General features: G+C 58.9%; 1 protein-coding gene across 1 annotated transcript in view; it reads right to left on the reverse strand.

Annotated features, from left to right (window-relative positions):
• PTPRN2 (protein tyrosine phosphatase receptor type N2) overlaps positions 1–22,517 on the reverse strand; it is a 464,846-nt gene that overhangs the window by 43,621 nt on the left and 398,708 nt on the right. Inside the window, exons 14-15 of the mRNA XM_052638438.1 lie at positions 17,108–17,255; positions 2,365–2,438 (exon numbers count right to left, since the gene is read on the reverse strand). Of these exons, the coding sequence (XP_052494398.1) occupies positions 2,365–2,438; positions 17,108–17,255 (222 nt within the window). The remainder of the gene's footprint in view (positions 1–2,364; positions 2,439–17,107; positions 17,256–22,517) is intronic.

Here is a 22,517-nt window from a genome sequence, read left to right on the forward strand (position 1 = left end):
CACGGAGCCCCCGCTGTGTGGCTGTGAAGTGTCGGGAAGCGGGCACCGGCGCCCTGATAACACAGTGCATGGAGCAGGGGCACTGAAGGAAGCCGCCACGGTGACAGTGGCCTGCGGTCGGCGGTCCTGCTCGGTGAGCTGTCTCGCCAGGGTCGCCACCGAGGACAGCGGGGACTGCGCCTGGCGGCTCAGCGATCAGAGACGGCCCCGCCCCCTCGGCCACCGACACTTCCAGAACCTCCGTCATCAGAGCCCCAGGACGTGCTGCATCCGGCGCGCCTGTCTGTGAAGCCAACTTGAGAACTGAGTGAGGTGGCCTGACCCTCCCCGAGGACCGGCGCCGAGACCAAGGGGACACAGCCCACACCCACTCCCCACGCTCTGCTGCGGGTCCAGGTGGTGCCAACGCGGCGCTCTGTAGATAGCAGGCTCATCTCACCACCTGCCACCTACACTCACTCCAGCCCTCAGGCCCACCTTCCAGCCCCTCTTCCCCTTGTGCTGGGGGGCGCTCCAGAGTTTCCTTCTAAGCCCGCCCCTGCCCTGGGCGCAGCGCAGGAAGCAGCGGGAATAGCGCTGTGGCTGGGGGTGGGGGGGACTCTCCGGAAGCCAGCAATGCCTGCAGGCCACAGGGTGGACAGGACAGAGACCCTCCCCCAGCCCCCCGTCTGATGCCAGCTGCTCAGGGAGGCACGGCTGCGGCCCCCCCACCCCAGGAAGTGAAGACCCTGCCTGTGGGAAAAATCAGAGGAAGCCAACCTGGTTTCCACCACCTCTACGCCCTCCATCACTCAACACGCACCAGGTTTGGGTCTGTTTTTTCCCGTTTCCCCCAAGTGGGGAATAAGGACTTCCCCAGAGTCATGGGTTCCAGCAGCAACTTCGCAGGACGCTGTTGCTATGGGGTGACCAGGCCCTGTGCCCTGCACCGTGCCCCTGCTGCTCCGGACGCTGGGGACAAGGGCCATCGAGAGCAGGCCGGGGCAGCGCACCAGCCCTGGCACCTGACAGGGGCCGTAACCTCGTGGAGGCTCGCTACCAGGTGGAGGCTCGCTACCAGCGGAGGCTGGCTACCAGCGGAGGCTGGTTACCAGCGGAGGCTAGTTCTCAGGTGGAGACTAGCTACAGGGTAGAGGCTCATTACCAGGTGGAGGCTAGTTACAGGGTGGAGGTTCGTTACCAGGTGGAGGCTAGTTACCAGCGGAGGCTAGTTACCAGGTGGAGACTAGCTATCAGGTGGAGACTAGTTACCAGGTAGACTAGTTTCAGGGCGGATGCTAGTTACCAGGAGGAGGCTAGTTATCAGGTGGAGACTAGTTTCAGGGTGGATGCTAGTTACCAGGTGAAGGATAGTTATCTAGTAGACGCTAGTTACCAGGTAGAGACTAGTTACAGGGTGGATGCTACTTACCAGGTGGAGGCTAGTTATCAGGTGGAGGCTAGTTTCAGGGTGGATGCTAGTTACCAGGTGGAGGCTAGTTATCAGGTAGAGGTTAGCTTCAGGGTGCAGGCTAGTTACCAGGTGGAAGGTAGTTACCTAGTAGAGGATAGTTACCAAGTAGAGACTAGTTACAGTGTGGATGCTAGTTACCAGGTGGAGACTAGTTTCAGGCTGGAGGCTAGTTACCAGGTGGAGGCTAGTTTCAGGGTGGATGTTAGTTATCAGGTGGAGATTAGTTACAGTGTGGGGGCTGGTAACCTGGAGGAGGCTGGTTACAAGGTGGATGGTAGTTACTAGGTGGAGACTAGTTACCAGCAGAGGCTAGTTATCAGGTAGAGACTAGTTTCAGGGTGGAGGCTAGTTATAGGGTGGAGGCTCGTTACCAGCTGGAGACTAGTTATCAGGTGGAGACTAGTTACCAGGTAGAGACTAGTTACAGGGTGGAGGGTAGTTACAGTGTGGAGACTAGTTACCCGGTGGAGGCTAGTTACAGGGTGGAGGGTAGTTACAGGGTGGATGTTAGTTATCAAGTGGAGACTAGCTATAGTGTGGGGGCTGGTAACCTGGAGGAGGCTAGTTACAAGGTGGATGGTAGTTACTAGGTGGAGACTAGTTACAGAGTGGATGTTAGTTACCAGGTGGAGGCTAGTTATATTGTGGAGGCTAGTAACCTGGAGGAGGCGGCTAATTACCAGGTGGAAACTAATTACAGACTGGAGGCTACTTACCCGGGGGGAGACTAGTTAATGGGTGGAGGCTAGTTACTGGGTGGAGAGTTACCTGGTGGAGACTAATTACCAGATGGAAGTAGTTACCTGGTGGAGACTAGTTACCAGGTGGAGATTAGCTATCAGCTCTTGACCCAGGGCTGGGCTTGCCTACTCCTCCCCCCAGCCTTGGTGGGTGGCAGGGCTGGTACTCACGATGGGGCTGGCGTTGATGTAGTCAGAGCTGCTGTGGCTGTTCTCTGATTTCAGCCGGATCCGGGAGTGGTCATCTGCAAGCCCAAGGGCAGAGCATTAACCCACGTGGTGCGTCTTCAAGGGCCACCGCTCGCCCCTCACCCCACTGGGGCCACCGCTCGCCCCTCACCCCGCTGGGGCCACCGCTCGCCCCTCACCCCGCTGGGGCCACCGCTCGCCCCTCACCCCGCTGGGGCCACCGCTCGCCCCTCACCCCGCTGGGGCCACCGCTCGCCCCTCACCCCGCTGGGGCCACCGCTCGCCCCTCACCCCGCTGGGGCCACCGCTCGCCCCTCACCCCGCTGGGGCCACCGCTCGCCCCTCACCCCGCTGGGGCCACCGCTCGCCCCTCACCCCGCTGGGGCCACCGCTCGCCCCTCCCAGCTGCTCCCGGTCCATGCCTCCTCCCTCACCCCACTGGGGCCACCGCTCGCCCCTCACCCCACTGGGGCCACCGCTCGCCCCTCCCAGCTGCTCCCGGTCCATGCCTCCTCCCTCACCCCACTGGGGCCACCGCTCGCCCCTCACCCCACTGGGGCCACCGCTCGCCCCTCCCAGCTGCTCCCGGTCCATGCCTCCTCCCATCACCCCACTGGGGCCCTTCAGTCCACCAGCAGAGGGTCAGGGTGTGTGGGCACCCAGTGTTGCTCTTGTGTCAAGCTCAATGCCAAAGCTGGCTATCACTCAGTTGTGGCTGACTCTTTGCGACCCCATGGATTGTAGCCCAACAGGATCCTCTATTCATGGAATTTTCCAGGCAAGAAGATGGGAATGGGTTGCCATTTCCTTCTCTACGGAATCTTCCTGGCCCAGGGACTGAACCTGGGTCTCCTGGATTGCAGGCAGATTCTTTACTTTCTGAGCTAATCAACTCCATGGCAATAGCTCATGCAGTGTTTGCTTTCAAATGACACGTATTCAGTAACATAGAGAAAATAAATACCAACACAGATATTAAGCTATTAGCCCACCATTCAATACACTCAGTTTTGTGGTCTAGAAATGACAAGATACTTGTGTTTAGAAGAATGGAGATTTAAAAGGGGAACAAGGGCAAAAGAAAATGAGGTTGAAGAGGGAGCCAGGAGCCACATGGGGACTCATCGACATGAAAATGTGCTTTCAATGGGCACAATAACTTGACTGATGCTGAAATCAGACACTTTGGTGGGGAGTAAGGACATGCTCCATCATAGCTTGATGTGTCTGGTCTGTGAATCATCTCTAATTTTGGTTCTGGAACAAGCATTCCCCTGCCTTCAGTGATGACTCTCTCTGCCCATTTGCAGGGACCTCACAGTGAGCAGGGCACCCCGAGGGGCCTCGAGTCTCCCGCCTTCCTCGTATCCCTCAGCAAGGTGTGACCTTGAAAATGGGAAGTGCTGAGCTCCGCTGTCAGCCCATGCTACAGCGGGGCCCGAGGGCCCCACCCCACCTGCTTCTGCAGCCCCAGAGGCCTGCGTTTCCACGCTGGCGAGCACACCACCCCAAGTCCGAGTCCGGATTCCCGGCCCCTCAGCCGGGTCTCCCTACTTCCCGCCCCACCCCCGGGAGCAGCTCGCGCAGTGGGGGCAGGAGAGCTCGGGGCTTTGCTGTGGCGGCTTCTTTCACTTCTCTGGGAGACTTTCTTCACTTATTTCTTGTTTTAGACGGTTCTGGGAGTCAGGAAGCTTGGCGAGGCCTATAGCTGACTGAACCTGGAAGTTACCATCTACTGGAGACCGGATACCCTCCTATGCATCTTATTAAGGTATTAACATTGGCCGTTTCCCAGCAGAGATAAGACAGGTAAGAACCATCCAGGTATCAGGAAGGAGTTCACACTTGGCACGCTTACCTGAGCAGAGGTGACATGGAACATACCCTGTGGAATGTTCTGAAGGTGTTTACGACGGCAGCTGCCAAGCCTCCTGCTAAGATGCCACCTATTCTAAAGTCCCCTGGACCCAATGACTTTGGGTCCTGCACAGATTTATTTTCTTGGGAGACTGAGAAATGACTGCAGCAGGAAGTTACAAAAAACTTACAAGAATAGTCTGTCAGCTCTGACATTCCAACGTGCTACAAACACGAACCCTTAAATGCACTTCAAGAGCCCAGTTTCTCGGTGTGTTGGGGGGAGGGGGCGAGTTGCTAGGAAGCCGGGCCCCTCTCTGAATGGAGGCTGCGCTTGCTGCAGCCACACAGGAGTCTGGACGCACAGGGCAGGGCTTCCAGCACCTTCCAGAGGGCTCCTGAGGGCCTCATCGCATGCACTCTCCATGAGCCCACTGTGGGCTCTGCTGACAGCAGCACTCAGCTGCTCCCAGGGTCTGAGAACCCAGGACCCAGGGCAGGGCTGCTGGCCATCGCAAGGGAGCAGGGCCTGGAGCTTCAGAGGGTCCTGTCCCACCCGGAGCAGGGTGGCCCCTGTGTAGCACTGAACTGGCATAGCCTTGGGGGGCTGTCGGGTCCCCTTCATCTCCACGGAGCCCCACGAGCAACCGGGCCCAGTAAACAAGCACCAGCTGGATTTTCTAGCAGGAGAATCGAGAAAGCAGGTTCTAAGTTTGGGTGTCCTAGTGAGCTCGGCTCTCTGATGGTTTACGGGACAGACTGAGCAGGGCTGGAGCGCGAGCGTGCCCGTGAGGACAGCACGCAGCCTCCTGCACCCTGCGGGCGCTGGCCCAGCCGCCTTCGTCCCTGCAAGGCACCCTTTCTGAGACATTCCTGAGTCTGGGGCAAAGGTTTCCAAAGCTCAGAGTTCCGCTTCCTTCCCATCATGTATCTGACTTGGTGGCAACATGCTCATACTAAAATTGACAATGAAGTTGATTGTTTTAGCGTGGCACCATCCTGACCTCCCTCGGAGACACTGAGCGCCACCCTGGAAGGGCCATGGTCCAGTGAAGGGCGGTTGCGGGTAGCAGGGACGCTCCACGGGACATTTCACTTGGCTGGGCACGTCTTGTAGTTTGTGGCTCGCAGTTCCTGTTTTGAGGACAGCCTCAAGTTTTCTTCATGATGTGAAAGGCAGAGAGAGTGCCTGGCAGGGTCAGCGATTCGCTCGCGGTCAGCAGGTGCAGTGGAGCTGACGCCAGGGCTGGGGCGAGCAAGTCCCCGCCCCTCCCCCGAATGATGCCTTCGTCTTCCTCGGACGAACACACACGCCTTTTCCCGGACCAAACTCAACACGACGACCCCAACCACGGACCAAGACATTTCGCACCTGCAGCGCTGGTGTCTGAATGAGAGGTGGGTGTGTCCTTGAGGTCTTCGTCTGAGACGCCCTTGGAAGCCAGGACACGAAGAAGTTCAGGTCGCATCTCCCCACTGCACCTGGCTCCACCACTGGGCCATTCTCCTCTCACGAGACCCGCAGTGGTAACTTCAGCCAAGAAGGGAAGGAGAACTCCTCTCAAGAAGAAGCTTGATGAACTAGCCCTCTGTGAGTGTCCCTTTTCTGAATCCCTGAAGAATTACTGGTGTTATTCCCATGTTTAAAAATGATGTCTTGAATTCCTCTCATGTTCTATCCACTATCTGTCCTAGCGTTTCAAGCTCATCACCTCCTTCTTCCTGGAACACTGTGCCAGACAGAGCAGGGACCATTTTCCCATTTTAGGCTGAAGAAATTAAGGCTCCAGAAGATCAAGTAACTGGCGTGGCAAAGGCCACAGAGCTAAGGGCTCAACCCAGCCCTGCCTCCTGCTAGCCACGTGATGGCTGAGTAAACGGTTCAGCATCTTAAAGTGTCAGAGTTATCATCCGAAGTTGGATGATGAAGTCCGACTCACAGGGCCGTTGTGTGAACAGCTTCTGTCAGGTGCCACGTGAGGCCTGGCAGACAGAAGGGACTTAGAAATGAGGTCGAGACGACAGACGGACGCACGCCTGACTGATGGAGGGTTGGCTGGGCTGGCGACGCTCCCTGTGTGGCTGCGACGAGTCGTCAGCAACCTCAGGATGGTTTTCACAAATGCCAGTGAGGAACACGTTCTAGAACTGCTTGGCTACGGCGAGGGCAGAGGAGCCTTGAAGCGGCAGACTCTGGAGGTCACTGAGTGTCGCCGTCCACGCTTCCTTCCAGCCTGGGCCACGGCGTAGACCCTCCCCGCACTGCCGGAACCCAGCTCCGGACCGTGCGGAGGCCGCCTCCACTGTGATCTCCCACACGGGCCCTCAGAATGGGGCTTTCCTGGGCTCCCCGGTCACATCACTCACATTGCCGAGTGTGCTGATCCATGGGCGAGTTAACAGGCTTCACCTCCCTGGAGGACGTGACTCATCGGTGCTGCTGATGGCAGCGCGGGCTGGGCGTCTGTAGAACCCCCTGGTTGACAGCGGCTCCAGCCGAGGGAGCTTCTGCCCCCGGATGGTCTGCCAGTGTTGCCTCAGGGCCCTTGAGCTTCTCAATTTGCTGTTAAGCCTGAGGTGGGACCATCACGCTGGCTGACAGCAGTTTCTCCACCTGGAAGGCGTGGCAGGGGCGTCTGAGATGGGCCAGCTCTGTCCGGAGGGCTGCAAGTCCTCCACAGAGACCCCACGTCGGGCCGTGCTCGGGAATGACCCAGTGGTCACCAGCTCCTTCCTGAACTTCGTGGGTCTCCCAGTGGGTGAGCAAACCACAAGCATTGTGGAGGCTTCCTGCAGGATGGCCGCCCAGCTCGGCAGGTGAGTGGCCCTGAAGGTGGGTCACAGGGGCTGGAGCACAGCGGGGCCCCCTGTTCTAACCATGCACAGACCTCACACTCAGCCTCTACGAGGGGGAGGCCTCTCGGGGCTCGGCCTGGGTGCCGGGCAGGAACGGACCCCACAGGCTTCAGGTCGTGGCCCAGGCTGTCCTGGGGCTCCTGGGGTCAAAGGTTGAACTGTGCCTCCCAGGACCTTGGGCTGTGGCCTTGACGCGGAGCTAGGTCTGTGCAGAGGGGTTGGGCACAGTGAGCTCACAGGCACGGGTGGGCCTCACCCCACGTGTTTAGGGCCTGGAGAGAAGCGGGGAGCTTTGGACTCAGACCCGGGCAGACGGAAGGGGGCACGCAGACGTGAAGGCTGAGGAGACGGCCTGGGACGGACGCCCCTCAGAGCCCTGAACGGCCAGTCTCATCCTGGGCCCGGCCTCCAGCCCGTGAGGACACAGCTCTGCGGCCCGGGTGCGCCTGCCCCGGGGCTGGCCTGTGTCTGAGCCCAGCTCCCTTAGGACGCACCGACCTGTGTGCCCTGGTCCCGCATCTCAGCTCTTCCAGGTCCCATACCTTCAATGACCAAGAACAGGACTTTCCTACCAGCCTAAAAAAGTGAGTTTTCTATGAGGAAAGCAGGGAACAGGCACGAGGTGGGCCCTCATGAGCCTTGAGGAAAGAGAGGGGAGCTCTGCCCAGAGGCCCCAGAGGCACCGGGACTGTGGGAGGCATTGGGACCGCGGGAGGCTCCGGCCCAGCCCTCGGCAGGTGCAGGGCAGACACCAGGGGCTGCAGGGTGGCGGGGAGCACGGTGTGCACGCTTGCTGCAGCAGTCGTGTGGCACACATCCAAGAGCAGCTCTGCAGAAACAGAAGCACAGACACCGAGCAAGCGAAACCGCGCCATCGCACCGTCCACCCAGAGACTGGCAGTCGGTGTACCCCGGCCACCCGCTTCTCCGAGCGAGGCACCCCGCCCCGGGCGGAGTGGAGGCTGCAGACAGACAGCGAGGGGCACGGCCTCCGAGGGCCCGGGTGGGGGGCAGCTCAGCCACGCTTACACGAGACGGGGCAACCCCGGCCTGCTGAGCACAGGCTGTCAGCGGGAAGCAAGTGGCCTCCTCTGGGCTGACTGAGGGTCAACGGAGGGTCACACCGGTGTCACCTGTAGCTCATAGTCTCAGCACCAACAGGGACCAGGGCGGATGTGCGGCCTGAGTCTTTGGGACGGGGTCTGAGAACAAGATGAAACCCCCTGCCCCCAGGCCTTGCCAACAAGGACGCCTGGGGAAGGAAGGGGAGCAAGTCTGGCAGGAACTCAGTCACCTTAAGAGACACACCTGCGACGGCAGGTGGGGAGAGGGAGCCGGAGGACACTCAGACCGAGGCTGACGTGGCGGAAGGGGGCCGGGGCAGGGGACCCGCGGGGGTCTGGGGACGGAGTCACAGGGACACGAGGTGGAGCAGTGCGTGTGACTCCGCTGCACCTGTGACGGGTCGGGGGCGGCCGTCCGCAACCTCGCCCCGCACGGAAGCCCGCCTCGGGGTCCCGGGCCTGTGTGTGCAGCGCAGGATGGGACAGCACAGGAGGGTGGAAAGGAGAGCCCTCGGGAGGGGCGCGGGCCAGGGCCCAGCACAGCTGGGGGTGCACAGGGCCGCGGCTCAGGTCGAGACTTGGAGATCGGGCATGGGGGGACGTGGCCCAGAAGCCCCCGAGGCCCCCAGCGCTTGGCACTGCTGCAGCAGATAATCTGCCCTCCTGGTGTGCCAGTCGCTCAGTTGTCTGACTCTGTGGCCCCGTGGACTGTAGCCCTCCAGGCTCCTCTGTCTATGGGATTCTCCAGGCAAGAACGCTGGGGTGGGATGCATTTCCTTCTCAGGGGATCTTCCCGATCCCAGCAGGTGCCGAAGCCTAAACAAACAGTCTGGTCACTTGTGGTTTCAGACCGGGGGGTCCACCAACATGGGCGTAATTAGTGAGACAGCTGCGCTTCTCCGTGTCTTCATTTCCACCAGAAAGGCAGCTGGCCGTACTGACAGCGTGGCTTTTCACACAGGAACATGTTCACAATGCTCTGGGTGAGCTGCAGCAGAGGGCGGGGTGTGGGGCAGAACCCAGCTAAGCGAGGGGGCAGGACCAGCGGAACCCGTGTCCGCAGACCTAGCACTTCAACGCCGCCCATTTATGCTTGACTGTCCTTCCGCCCAGAAGCCTGGGGTGAGTCTGAATCAAGGTAGTTCTCCGGGTTCCAGCCTCCGGCTGCACCCAGGATCCTGGCCAGGACCATCCCTCTTCACCATGTCACCCCAAGCAGCCTGGCTTCCCTTCTCCATGCCAAGGACCCTGGTGATGACCCTGGGCCTGTCTGGAAAACCCAGGCCCCTCTCCCTAAGTCAAGGTCAGCTGATGAGCAAACCTCAGGCTCATCCGCAACTCCCCCTTCACTTTGTTGCGAAGGTGGCATCTGCATGGGTCCCGGGGGCAGGACGTGGGTCCTGGGGCTGCTCGTCTGCTGCCGCACGGGGAGGGGGACCGAGTGGGACCCGTCAGACTCTGGCTCCCTCTCAGGAGCAAAGTGACTCTGCGATCTGGGGTGTCTGTTGCCTGTCACAGGCCCAGGGCCGTGTGGGTGGTGCGCCCCTCACCCAGGGCCGAGATCAGCAACGAGGCTGACGGAGACCGCAGTGAACCTGACGGCTCCTGACGCCTCAGTCTGCTAAGAAGTCTAACCGAAGTGAGCAGCGAGAAGAGGGGGCAAGAAGGAGGAGGGAGGGGAGGGGAGGAGGGTCAGAAACGGGAGTACAGCTGGCAGTCTGACCCTCCTGCTAAATGCTGACCTCCTGGAAGTCTAAGCAGGTAGCCACTCAGTTCAGTTCAGTCGCTCAGTCGTGTCCAACTCTCGGCGACCCCATGGACTGCAGCACGCCAGGCCTCCCTGTCCATCACCAACTCCCAGAGTTCACTCAAACTCACATCCGTCGAGTCGGTGATGCCATCCAGCCATCTCATCCTCTGTCATCCCCTTCTCCTGCCTTCAGTCTTTCCCAGCATCAGGGTCTTTCTCCAAGGAGTTAGTTCTTTGTATCAGGTGGCCAAAGTATTGGAGTTTCAGCTTCAGCATCAGTCCTTCCAATGAACACCCAGGACTGATCTCCATTAGGATGGACTGGTTGGATCTCCTTGCAGTCCAAGGGACTCTCAAGAGTCTTCTCCAACACCACAGTTCAAAAGCATCCATTCTTTGGTGCTCAGCTTTCTTTATAGTCCAACTCTCACATCCATATGTGACCACTGGGAAAACCATAGCCTTGACTAGATGGACCTTTGTTGGCAAAGTAATGCCTCTGCTTTTCAATATGCCGTCTAGGTTGGTCATCACTTTCCTTCCAAGGAGCAAGCGTCTTTCAATTTCACGGCTTCGTCACCACCTGCAGGTAACCACTGCTGTCAGCTATAACGATGGGGTCATAGTTATGGAGGAGAAGGTCTTTACTTTTAGGAGACACAGGCTAAACCATTTAGACACACAAAACCCACTTTGAAACAGTTCAGCCAGCAATGAAGTAAAGCAGACAGATCACACAGGAAAGGCACAATACTGAGCGGCAGCCACGTGGAGTCCGGCCCGTGGGGATGCAGGCGATCACCAAATTATGACTTCAACCTGAGAATCCGAAAACTTTTGCAATAAAAAGTGTGGGGGAAATGATGCCAAGCCGGCTTTCTTTGCAAAGCACCCGCGGGACTAGGTGGCCAGGAGCCCCCCGGGGTCAGGAGGACGGGGGATGACCCTGTCACCCCCGATGCCCTGGCTCGCCTCTGGCTCCCGGTTCCTGGGTGGCAGTGTAAAGGGGACGTTGCACACGTGGCCTTTCTGCTGTGTGGGTGTGTCAGGGCTGCAGGGTGGCGGCAGGCGGGCCAGGGTCAGGCAGGGAGCAGCCATGGGCATGGTCCTTCCGGGTCCGTGCCTTGGGAGGCAGCGCTCTGCATTCATCTCCTTGAATACGATCTCATCAGTGACTCGAAGTCATCTGAAACACGCTCATAAACTGCGCGGACAATGCGGCATGTGATGAGCGGGTGTCAATCTCCCCTAGGCTCTGAACAGGGTGCGTTTATCGGAAGTGAATGCAGAGTTCAGTGCCGAGTCAGGATGGACGGACGGGGGCTGGGCCCCGTGAGGAGCCCACTGCACGATGAACGGACACTGGGAACGTCTTGGCAGAGGAGACACAGCCCAGTGTGGCCCTCCGAAGGTTGTGATCAGCTGCTCGGGGTGTGGGAACCAGCAGGCGTCCAGGACAGGGCCCAGGCCTGGCCCCCACCCCTGAGGTCCCCCAAAGCGGAGACTCTGTGCAGCCTCGGCTGTGAGAGGTGAGACGCGCAGACACCAGGCCACAGGAGGTCGGACGTCTCACGTGTCCAGTGGTCCAGCTTCCAGGAAGGGAGTGAACAGGAAGCAGAAGCTGGACCCGGGTGGCTGAACTTACAGATGGCCGGCGCGGCCCCCAGCCCGCCAAGCAGCCCCTCTGCTCTGGGGGGCTCCGGGGTGTTGTGCCCTCAGCCCCAGGCCCCACTCCAGAGGCTCTGGCCCTGCAGGGCTCAGCCCCACGAGGAAGGCTGGGAGCGTCTGGAACACGGCCTTCGCCTCTTCTCTGCTTCCCTTAGGAACTGTTCAGTCCCAGGCAACCCAACCTCTGTGAAGGAAGAAGAAGCCCGCACACGCACTGCCGCGGGATTTCCTTTTCGGCACCAATGTATCCACGGCCTCCCCTGTCTGGAGGCAGTCACTCAGCTCGTTCTGAGGCCATAAAAGGCGGGGTGAAGAAAAGACAGCGGGTCAGCAATTTCTCCGGACGCGCCACTTTCCTGGGCGGCTTCCTCACACGAGAAGAGATCCGGCTCGCTGTCAGATTCAGAATTTCCCACGACTGATCACTACAGGCAAAGCTGGTCACTCAGGTGTGACCCCACCAGGATGTTCACTGCGGAGATCCTGCTCAGAGTGGGGAGAAGCGTCAACCCAAGGTTTGCTTGGAAAGAAATTTTCTGTGTGTTTTGAGGGGAGTGGTGCTTTGTCAAGGATGGCGGCTGTGGGTGTATTTTAGACGTTCAGTCCGTGGAAGTGTGAAGTCTTTGCTCACTTTCCTGACATGAGAGTCTCAGATGAGTCCACAGAAACACGCAGGGTGTTCGTCATCGCAGGGCACACAGACAGACTTGAATCCCAGCCCCTTCATCCGTCAGGTGGGGGAGGCCGGGCGGGGTGGGTGGCAGGCCTGGGAGGGGTGGGGGGCAGGCCAGGAAGGGGTGGGCGGCAGGCCCGGGAGGGGTGGGGGGCAGGCCGGGGAGGGGTGGGGGACAGGCCCGGAAGGGGAGGCAGGCAGGCTGGGGCGGGGTGGAGGAGGCCCAGGAGGGGTGGGGGGCAGGCCAGAGAAGGGTGGGGGGCAGGCCTGGGAGGGGTGGGGGGCAGGCCAGGGAGGGGTGGGGGGAAAGCCCAGAAGGGGAGGTGGGCAGGCCGGAGAAGGGTGGGGGGCAGGCCCGGGAGGGGTGGGGGGCAGGCCCGGGAGCTCGGGGATGGCATGGGACATGCTCAGCCGGCCTCTGTCTTTTTCGTCACATGCGGCTGAAGCTGAAGCTGGTGCCGCGGGTGACGTGGCTCCCAAAAAGAGCCGGGCGGGAGTCGCTCAGACCCTCCCCCACCCTGTCTGCCAGGTAAGGCCATGGACATGGCTGTGAGTGCATCAGCAGCTACACCCTAAAGGCCACACCTCGAGACACGGCTTCAAGGACCTTCTGTCCATCCTGCATGTCTGCGTCCTTGACTTGACCTTCTCTCTGGTTTCATAGCTAAGTACCCCCGTACCTCCGTGTCTCTCTCTTGAATCACAAACTTTAAGATGGCACACCACCATAGCATCATATTCCTGTCCTCAGCTTGTAAAGAACAGGAATAGGAGGGAATATTGCATAATTCTTTTAAAAATGCAAAAAAAAAACCACTTTAAAGCATTTTAAATTCTTTAAACTTCTGAGCTATATAACAGGACCCAGCACAGCACCAGCCAACATCTTGTAAATCTGCCTTCTTCTTTGAAAGACAATTTGTTTGCAGCTAGAACCTCTGGGCTGTCAGGGATGGGAAAGTTGCTTGTCCAGCCACTTTGAACTTCCCACCAACCTGCTGATGGGGACACAGCGGGTGTCCCAGCCTCAGCTGGACCGAGACGTGGATGGGGTGGAGGGGCAGAGCCCGCACGCTGCCCTAGGGGGGGTCCAGGTGGGTGCCCCCGGCTGTGCCCATCAGGGAGTGTGATGGAAGCCCAGCAGCACTCCTGTCTCTTGGGTCGAGGGCGGACGTGGTTGCTGGGGGAGCGTGTCTGACACACGACGGTGTAATGAGCACCCTGACACCCACGTGGTGTAAACATCAGCTTCAGGGGTCAGGGTGCACGGAGGCCCACCCTGTCCACACGCTCTGCTTTGCCACGGACATCGCTGCACGTGCGGAAGGAACAGTTGGACAACATGAAGCAGGTCTCAGGAAGCGCCGTTCTCCCTGGTCTGGTGAGACCACCAGGAGTTTAATGCACGCCATCGCCCTAGGGTCCTGCTCGGGGAGGGTGCAGGCTGAGACCTGACCACCGGCTCTCCTTCTGAAAGCTGAGAAGGCGGGAGTGTGGAGGACCGAGCCGGGGATGCGTGTGCGGGATGAGACCCAAATGTCCGGGGAGGCTCCGCCTGCCCGCCTGTCTCTGAGGCCAGGCTCTGTGATGGCCACACGGTCAGGAATGGCGGCTTCTGGCTCACGCCTCCGCGCCGGAGTCTGGCCGAGAAAGCACTTCCTTGTGGAGCCCTGGCTCCAGCCCACTAGCAGGCAGTAGGCCCAAGGCTCCGGTCCGAGGGCTCCCAGGGCCCTGGTCCCCTCGGGGCTGGCCCCCCGCCCCCACTGGAGGCTGAAGACAGGCTGTCCTGTGTCCCTGAGGCCCCGGCCTGTGGACCCACCGGCTGCAGGGCGTGTGGCCCGGAACGTGTAGCGATCTGGTTGGTGCTGCAGGAGGGTGCTTGAGGAAGAGCCTTTGAACTTGAGTGTTTATCGGGTGGCCCCGACAACCAAGGAAACCAGAGGCTTCCACACAGGCTGACCGTCTGCCCCCGACGGCTACTCATCTGGGGTGCCGTGGAATCCCCCACCCAGATCCTCCCCGAGGACAAGGGCCGAGCGTGGTTGGCTGGATGTCGCTGTGTCGGCCAGCAGTCCTCAGTGCTCAGTTCAGTTCCGTCGCTCAGTTGTGTCTGACTCTTTGTGACCCCACATACTTCAGCACTCCAGGCCTCCCTGTCCATCACCAACTCCCGGAGTAATGTCTCTGCTTTTTAATATGCTGTCTAGGTTGGTCATAACTTCTCTTCCGAGGAGCAAGCATCTTTTAATTTCATGGCTGCAGTCACCATCTGCAGTGATTTTGGAGCCCAAAAAGATAAAGTCTGTCACTGTTTCCACTGTTGCCCCATCTATTTGCCATGAAGTGATGGGACTGGATGCCGTGATCTTAGCTGGGTCATGCCAGATGATCCGGCATGATGTCAGCCGGATACCATGAATGTGGAGCTTTAGGCCAACGTTTTCACTCTCCTCTTTCACTTTCATCAAGAGACTCTTTAGTTCTTCTTCGCTTTCTGCCATAAGGGTGGTGTCATCTGCATATCTGAGGTTACTGATATATTGATATTTCTTGGCGCACAGCAGGTACTTAAATATCTGTTTGTTATTTGCTTTCCTTCTAAATATAAACCACAAATTGCAATGGCCCCTATTTTTGGAGCTCTTTCGGGAAAAGCCCTTCAGACATCACAGAACTGGTCTGAACACCAACTAAACTGTTAGGAAAACCTTACACCTAGAAGCGTGTTAAGATTTTCACAGCAGTGTGCCATTCCCAGGCTTGGGTCCACAGCCACACAGGCGCGTGTCTTGGTGCTCCCTGTCCTGTGAGCAGGGAGTGCGTCGCTGCCGTTGCCCACGAGCCGGAGTGTTGGCCACTGTGCCCCCGGGCAGGTGGGCAGCAGGGGTGGGCTCCTGCCCTTGGGTGGCACCGCCTGGCCCCCTGGCTCCCAGTGCAGGGTGGAGGCTGTGTCCCCGCGAGGGCTCTGGTCTTCCCTGAGACCTGAGTGGCTTTGCTGAGCCCTCAGACACCTCAGCCCACAAAGTATGTGCTGTCACGTCTGAAGTCTGCCAGAATCCCTCCTGCCCTCCACCGCAAACTCACTCCACGCACGCAAGTCACTCATCACGTGAAGCTGGCGCTTACGTCAGACACTTTGCTCACAACACACGTCAGACTCCCGCCCCCACAGGGGGTGTGTATTAATTGCAGACCACCCCCCCCCCCAACCCCAGCCTGGAACCTGCTGGAACATGGGAGGCTGGAGCATCTCCAGATAGTGGCGGAAGGCAGGAACAGCCGGGTGGGAGACGCGCATTCAGCCCGCACAGCCCTTCACGCCCCCGGGGGCCTCTGCCTGTTGGCTCACACAACGTCAGGGAGACGGAGGGCTGGCATCTCCCCATGTTCCCTCTCTTGGCAGCGACTCCTGCGAGGCAGCAGGTGCCCAGCGATGCTGGGGACACCCGTCTGCTCCTCGCACAGCCTGCCCGGCCTGCAAGACTGCCTCACTGTCCCCACAGCCCTGAGAGTCCAAGGGGGACGGTGTGACCCCCAGGACAGGGCAGGACGAGGCTCCAGGTGCTTGGAACCGAGCCGGAGTCCAGAGCGACAGCAGCAGCAAAGCTTGAGCTTGCTGGCATCTACCTGTGCCCACCCCCACCACCACACCTCCAGGACCGAGCGGGGCTCGCAGGGCGCCGGGCATGGAATCCAAAATACAACACAAACGAACTTACAGAACAGGGAAGGACACAGAGATGCAGAAAACAAACTGATGGTTGGCTACCAAAGGGGAGGCGGGGAAGGGGTGACAAGAGTTTGGGGTCAACATACACTCACTTCTATATATAAAGCAGATACACAACAAGCTCCTACTGCACAGCTCGGGGAACTATACTCAATATTTGGTAATAACCTAAGTGAAAAGAATCTGAAAAAGGACATGGGTGTGTGTGTCACTGAGTCACTTCGCTGTACACCTGAAACTAACGCAACATTAAATCAACTCTACGCCAAAAAAAAAGTGAAAGGACCGTTTGTCGGCAGAGTGGGTAGGCAGGAGGAGGGAGGGCTCTGTAGCCCGATGAGCCCTGGAGGAGACCTTGGATGGGGCGGGCGCAGCCCCTCCCTGCCGCCCCCAGAGCACCTCCGGGCCCCCCCCCCCCCAACCAGCCGGGCGGTACGTACAGGTGAGCACCGCCTGAGCACCGCCGGGCCCGCCCCCCGCCCCCCGCCCCCCGCCCCCCGGAGCCGGGCAGTACGTACAGGTGAGCACCGCCTGAGCACCGCCGGGCCCCCCCCCGCCCCCCGGAGCCGGGCAGTACGTACAGGTGAGCACCGCCTGAGCACCGCCGGGCCCCCCCCCCGCCCCCCGGAGCCGGGCAGTACGTACAGGTGAGCACCGCCGGGCCCGCCCCCGCCCCCCGGAGCCGGGCAGTACGTACAGGTGAGCACCGCCGGGCCCGCCCCCCCGCCCCCGGAGCCGGGCGGTACCTACAGGTGAGCACCGCCTGAGCACCGCCGGGCCCCCCCGCCCCCGGAGCCGGGCGGTACCTACAGGTGAGCACCGCCTGAGCACCGCCGGGCCCGCCCCCCGCCCCCCGCCCCCCGGAGCCGGGCAGCGATTACAGGTGAGCACCGCCGGGCCCGCCCCCCGCCCCCGGAGCCGGGCGGTACCTACAGGTGAGCACCGCCTGAGCACTGCCGGGCCTGCCCTCCGCTCCCCGCCCCCCGGAGCCGGGCAGCGATTACAGGTGAGCACCGCCGGGCCCGCCCCCCGCCCCCGGAGCCGGGCGGTACCTACAGGTGAGCACCGCCTGAGCACTGCCGGGCCTGCCCTCCGCTCCCCGCCCCCCGGAGCCGGGCAGTACGTACAGGTGAGCACCGCGGGGCAGCGGTTCTTCGGCAGGTTCTCTTCCCTCTGGGCCACGAGCGAGCTGTTGGGCTCGGCCTGGTAGGCACACAGCGCCTCCCACTCCTTCTCCAGGCGGTTCTTGTTCTTCAGGTGGTCCTCCATGTAGGCCTGGAACAGAGAGCGAGCGTCGGCAGGGCTGCCCGCGGGGGCGTGGGCCCGGGGGCGGCCTCAGGCGGAGCCCACGCTCCACCTGCGCGGAGGGGGCGGGAAGGGGGCCGAGCACGGAGCAGACAGCAGACGTGGCGGGGGCGTGTGTCCCGCGTCGCAGGGCAGGGAGCCTGCGCCAAGCCCTCGCTGGGGCTGCTGACCTCGCTCCCACCTCTGTTTGCACAGAAGTCGTTTTGCTTATAACAGGCCGGCTTCTCTGAACCCACCAGGGGAATGCAGTTTGCTCTGATGGGCGCAGTGTTATGTGGCCGTTAGTGTTAAAAAACAAAACCCCAAACACAAACCAAATATCTGACCCTCATCTGCTCTGATCTCAATTTTTCCAGGCACCTGCCTCTGGGCAGGGACACAGGAGAGGTGGACGGGCAAACAGGCCTCCGGAACATTCCCTCCACAGACTCCAGAGCTGGTCTTGTTCACTCGCCTTATTGATCTGTTTAGTCCAGAGATGACCACAGTTTTAAGGAAAAGAATTTCAAAGGACCGACCCAGGTGGTTTGATTGGGCCCAAAGGAAATAGTCTCATCTTCCAACGTCTTGCTTGTGGATTTTCAAATATGTCCACACAGCAAAATGAAACACACACACGTGTGCACACATGCACACACGGAGCCAGGTCCCTGGTCAGGCACTCCAATGTCCGGCCAAGATTTACACCTCTTCCACGCCCACCCTGATCCCTCTGTCGGCCCCTTCATCTGCTCAGTCCAGCAACCACCACTCCAGTGACCACCACTGTCCTTGGCTGCCCCGCCTCATTGGCACCCACCCCAGCGGACAGACGGGCACCTGAAAAGGAAGGAAGCCCACCAGACGGTCGGGCTGAGATCTCAGTAAAGTGCGGAGTACAGCTGACCTGCACTGCTTTGTATCACTCACTTAGCAAACACTTACTCTGCCCATGTTGGTCAGACTGGTGTGTGTATCAGTGAGTGTGCGCTGAGCCAGCGTGTGGAGGCCGGGCGCCCGAGGGCGCTGCTCCAGGGGAGGGCTCACGCTCCGGGTTGCCTGGCCTAGCTGAGGCGCCCCTGGGCTGTAGCTCCGGCAGGGCCAGTGACGAGGCCCTGGGCTATTATCACACGTCCCTCGATCCCCTGCTACAGCCGCTTAGGGGACCAGCGGATGGCCTTTCGTGCAGATGACCAAGGACTGTGACCGTGAACCCTCTTCAGGGACAGACCGTGAACCTCAGTAGCTCGCCCTCGTGAGGAAAAGAAGCATCACGGCAGTTCTAAGCCCGCTGCCCGACACGGCCCTTGGGTCTCAGGAAAAGAATTTCAAAGGACTGGCCCAGGTGGTCTGATTGGGCCCAAAGGAAACAGTCTCATCTTCTGACGTCTTGCTTATGGGTTTTCACATATGACCACACAGCAAAATGAAACATCTTTAAAGAAGCAACTTTAGGGCACAGTCCAGAAAACATACACCACACACTGCTTTCTTTGGGGACAATCATCATGGAACATCACATACATATTTTTTGTACCAAAGTTACTCTAAAAAGGGTGACATTTTTCCACGACACAGCACTTAAATCTGTGTAAATACTGACCAGCTTATTACCTTGCCTAAGTTATGGTGTGTGCGGAGGTCCCTGGAAGGAGGGGGAGTTCTGGCTAAGCGTATAGTCTCCGTGCTTCTGGGGTTCCTTTTCCCAAGACTGGTTAATGTGCAGTCTTACTCATGGGCGGAAAACGGTTTCTGGCAAAATGATTCGGGATCCTCACTTTTCTTTGGAAAATGCTGTTCACGAAGCCCATCAAGGAAGAATGAGCTTTTTTCTGAGAACCGCCGTTTTCTAGAAGTAAGCCATGTGGGGAGTTGCTGGTTCTCTCCTGTCACAGTAGCTCAAGGTTGTGTCCAACTTTTGTGACCCCACGGACTGTATGGAGCCCACCAGGCTCCTCTGTCCATGGGATTCCCCAGGCGACAACAGTGGAGTGGGTTGCCCTTTCCTTCTCCAGGGGATCTTCCTGACCCAGGGGTCCAACCAGGCTCTCCTGCATTGCAGGCAGGTTCTTCACTGCTTGAGCAATCGGGGAAGCCCCAAATGAGCTTCTTTCAATAAAGCATGATGGACTCTAAAATGATGAGCCTTGGAAGGCTTAATCCGATCTCAAATGTTGTCTGCAAAAGGGGCCTCATGCTCGAGCCCGCGAACAGCAACTACTGCACCGGTGCGCCCCAGAGCCCGCGCGCCGCCACGGAAGCGACCGCGGTGAGGGCCCCGGCTCCCGCAGCTGGGAGAGCCCGAGCGCAGCCAGAAGGGAAAACGAGGGAAAGAAAAGCAAACACCGAGGCAGAGCGTTCCTCCCCTCGGCGTGCACTGCCGCAGTCATCCGTGCTCGCCCTGCTCTGGCCGTCTCAGCGGATCTGTTCTGAGCGTCTCTGTTAGTATCTTTACAGAGCGTCGCTCACCGGAATAAACGGATATAATTTCCATCCACGTCTGAGGAGCCTTGGCTCCCTATGCTTGTGGATCCAATGCTTTGCTTCCGAGACATGGGAGTGGGTTTCACGTTCCGTGGGGAAGCGAGGCTTTGGTCGTAAAACAATGAGTTTTACACAAAAACAAAACCTGCCGCCATGACTCAATACCATGAGGCCCCTTCTTTTCAAGATGTGAGAACAGGTGGAGGGGTCCTCCCCAGACACAGTCGGCTCCTGGAATAACTAGGTGAGTGAGCATGAAATTCACACACTCCGTGTGCTCCTCCCCCAGACTGTAGGTGTTCTAAAAGCTGACACTTAAAATGCTTTCATTTAACGTGTGCACGCGCGTGTACGTGCGCGTGCGTGTACGTGTGTGCGTACGTGTGCGCGCGTACGTGTGTGCGTGCGGGTACACGTGTGTGTGTGCATGTACGTGTGTGTGTGTGGGGGACAGTGGGTATGGCAGGAGGGCTTGGTTTAAAAGAAACGGTACCTTTTTATTCCGTAAACAGCACATGCAGGAAAGGACAGAAAGTGAAGGGAAGCAGCGTGAAAGCAGAAGCCGCTGACAGCCCCCCGCCCCGAGCGAAGCCGTGGGCTGTGGTGGCTTGCCACCGTCCTTGGCACACGCGTGGGCTGCCTTTTGCTGTTGCTATTGTTTTTCCGTCCTGACAGCTGCTGCCTAGGCCTTGGACGACATCAGTACTACGGGGTTTTCTCACTTGAGCTGAAACGATGCTGAGACGGGGGTCTCCCAGCCGCACCATCCTGCCGCCTCCTCCGCTTCCTCCCTCAGGCCCCGTCCGGTTCCTCCACAGGCGGGACTGTGGTCACAACACCACCTGCTCCAAACGCCGCCCCTGGTGCCCCGACAGCCTGTGCTCTGTCCAGACTTCATGCCACCAGCCTGCCACGCCGGCCCAGCAGGAACACTTCCCCGCGTGAACTCGTCCCCCGTCACCGTCACTCTCCACACTTCACGCCGATTCTGCTGTGAACCCACCCAGACGTCCAGGTCAGCGCAGACGCCACCTCCTCCTTCAGGCTCGTCCCTGCCCCGACCTTCCTTTCCCACCACCCACTCCCCACATCAGATACTCACTGCTGTAAAACCTGCGTCTCTGCGACGCGAATCCTGTTCTGCTTTGCGGGTGCCAGGCCCTCCATCCTCTCGTGAGAGTACCTGTTCCAGGCTGCGGCCCGTGCTGCGTGCACTTAGCACAGAGTCAGTGTTTGCTGAATGACTGACGCAATCTGGGAACCTGTGTGTTGTTTCCCAGTTGCTAAGTCACGTCCAGCTCTGCAACCCCATGGACTGCAGCACGCCAGGCTTCCCTGTGCATCACCATCTCCCAGAGTTTGCTCATTCGTGTCCATTGAGTCAGTGATACTATCTAACCGTCTCATCCTCTGTCGTCCCCTTCTCCTGCCCTCAATCTTTCCCAGCATCAGGGTCTTTTCCAGTGAGTCGGCTCTTCGCATCAGGTGGCCAGAGTATTGGAGCTTCAGCTTCAGCATCAGTCCTTCCAATGAATATGCAGGGTTGCTTTCCTTTAGGATGGACTGGTTTGATCTCTCTGCACCAATCCAAGGACTGGTGGACTCTCAAGAGTCTTCTCCAGGACCACAGATTGAAGTAATTTGTATTACTTCAGTTGTATGTTGATAACTGGCAATCCAAAATTTTTGCCATCAAATCTAAAACTTGGAAGAACCTCCCCCCAAAGTACCATAAGGAGTTTGGGATGTTTCATTAAATATTTCCTGCTGCCTTCTTCCTTTCTGAGTTACCCAAGGAACATCCATACAATTCATGTCGAATGTTCCTGTGACAATCTCAAGGTCTCACAGGTTTGGAGGCATGGCCAGAGTTCAGAAAGGTCTTCTCCCAGTCTCCCCCACTGTTTGATCTTAACCCCCTTCAGCATCCGGGTCTGTGGTGTCCCTGTGGGTCACTTCTGTGGACCTCGTGCCCTGGGTGAGCAGCCTCGTTAGGGAGGTGCTGTGCACGGTCCCACTGTAAGGAACCTGTCTTCCCCACGGGTGGTGAGCTCCTGGGGCGTAGGGACCTGTCCTACACCAACACCATCACCCGCACAGAGGAAGCTCTGGGTACACAGAGCAGAGCATGGGTCACCAGCCCTGGAGCGGGGCTGGCCAAGTGAGGGAGACCCCCCACCACTTGGAAGACTCCAGTCAAGTGCAGAGTCAGGGCTCAGCACCCGTTGGCTCAACTTGAAGAGCTTAGATAGTTAAGACAGCTACCGCAGTTCGTAAGGGTCCTTTGGAAGCAAGTCTTTAATCCTGAAGAGTTGCTCAGTACGCTCCCCTGGACGTGGGTTCTGGCCGGCTCTGGGCTTACGGGAATTGTGTTCCCAAAAGCCTGGGTCCATCAGGGGAACTTCACTCGGGTTGAGTTCAGGTAACTCCTGAGTGCAAAGGTTTCTAAAATCTTCTTGAATTGTGGTACTTTCTAAGAGCCTAGGTTTGAAGCACTTGCATAGAAGATAATCTCCAGATCAAACCATTCATGGAAAAAAGTCTTGAGCTTTCAGAATATGGGTTTTCAGAATATGGGTTTTCTACATTTGCAGTCAACCTGGCTGACACTGACCTCTTGAGCCTTGACCACATGACGTTACCATGAGGACAGCTTTCACAGGACCTAGTTCATGAGATACTGACTCAATCTAAGGTGTTCCTCTTTAATCTTCCTCGTATTTCTGACTTTAACCTTCCAGTTCCCGAGCTCACATGCCCTTTTCTGGC

This window comes from Budorcas taxicolor, chromosome 4 (genome assembly GCF_023091745.1).
Source record: "Budorcas taxicolor isolate Tak-1 chromosome 4, Takin1.1, whole genome shotgun sequence".
NCBI classification, from domain to species: domain Eukaryota; kingdom Metazoa; phylum Chordata; class Mammalia; order Artiodactyla; family Bovidae; genus Budorcas; species Budorcas taxicolor.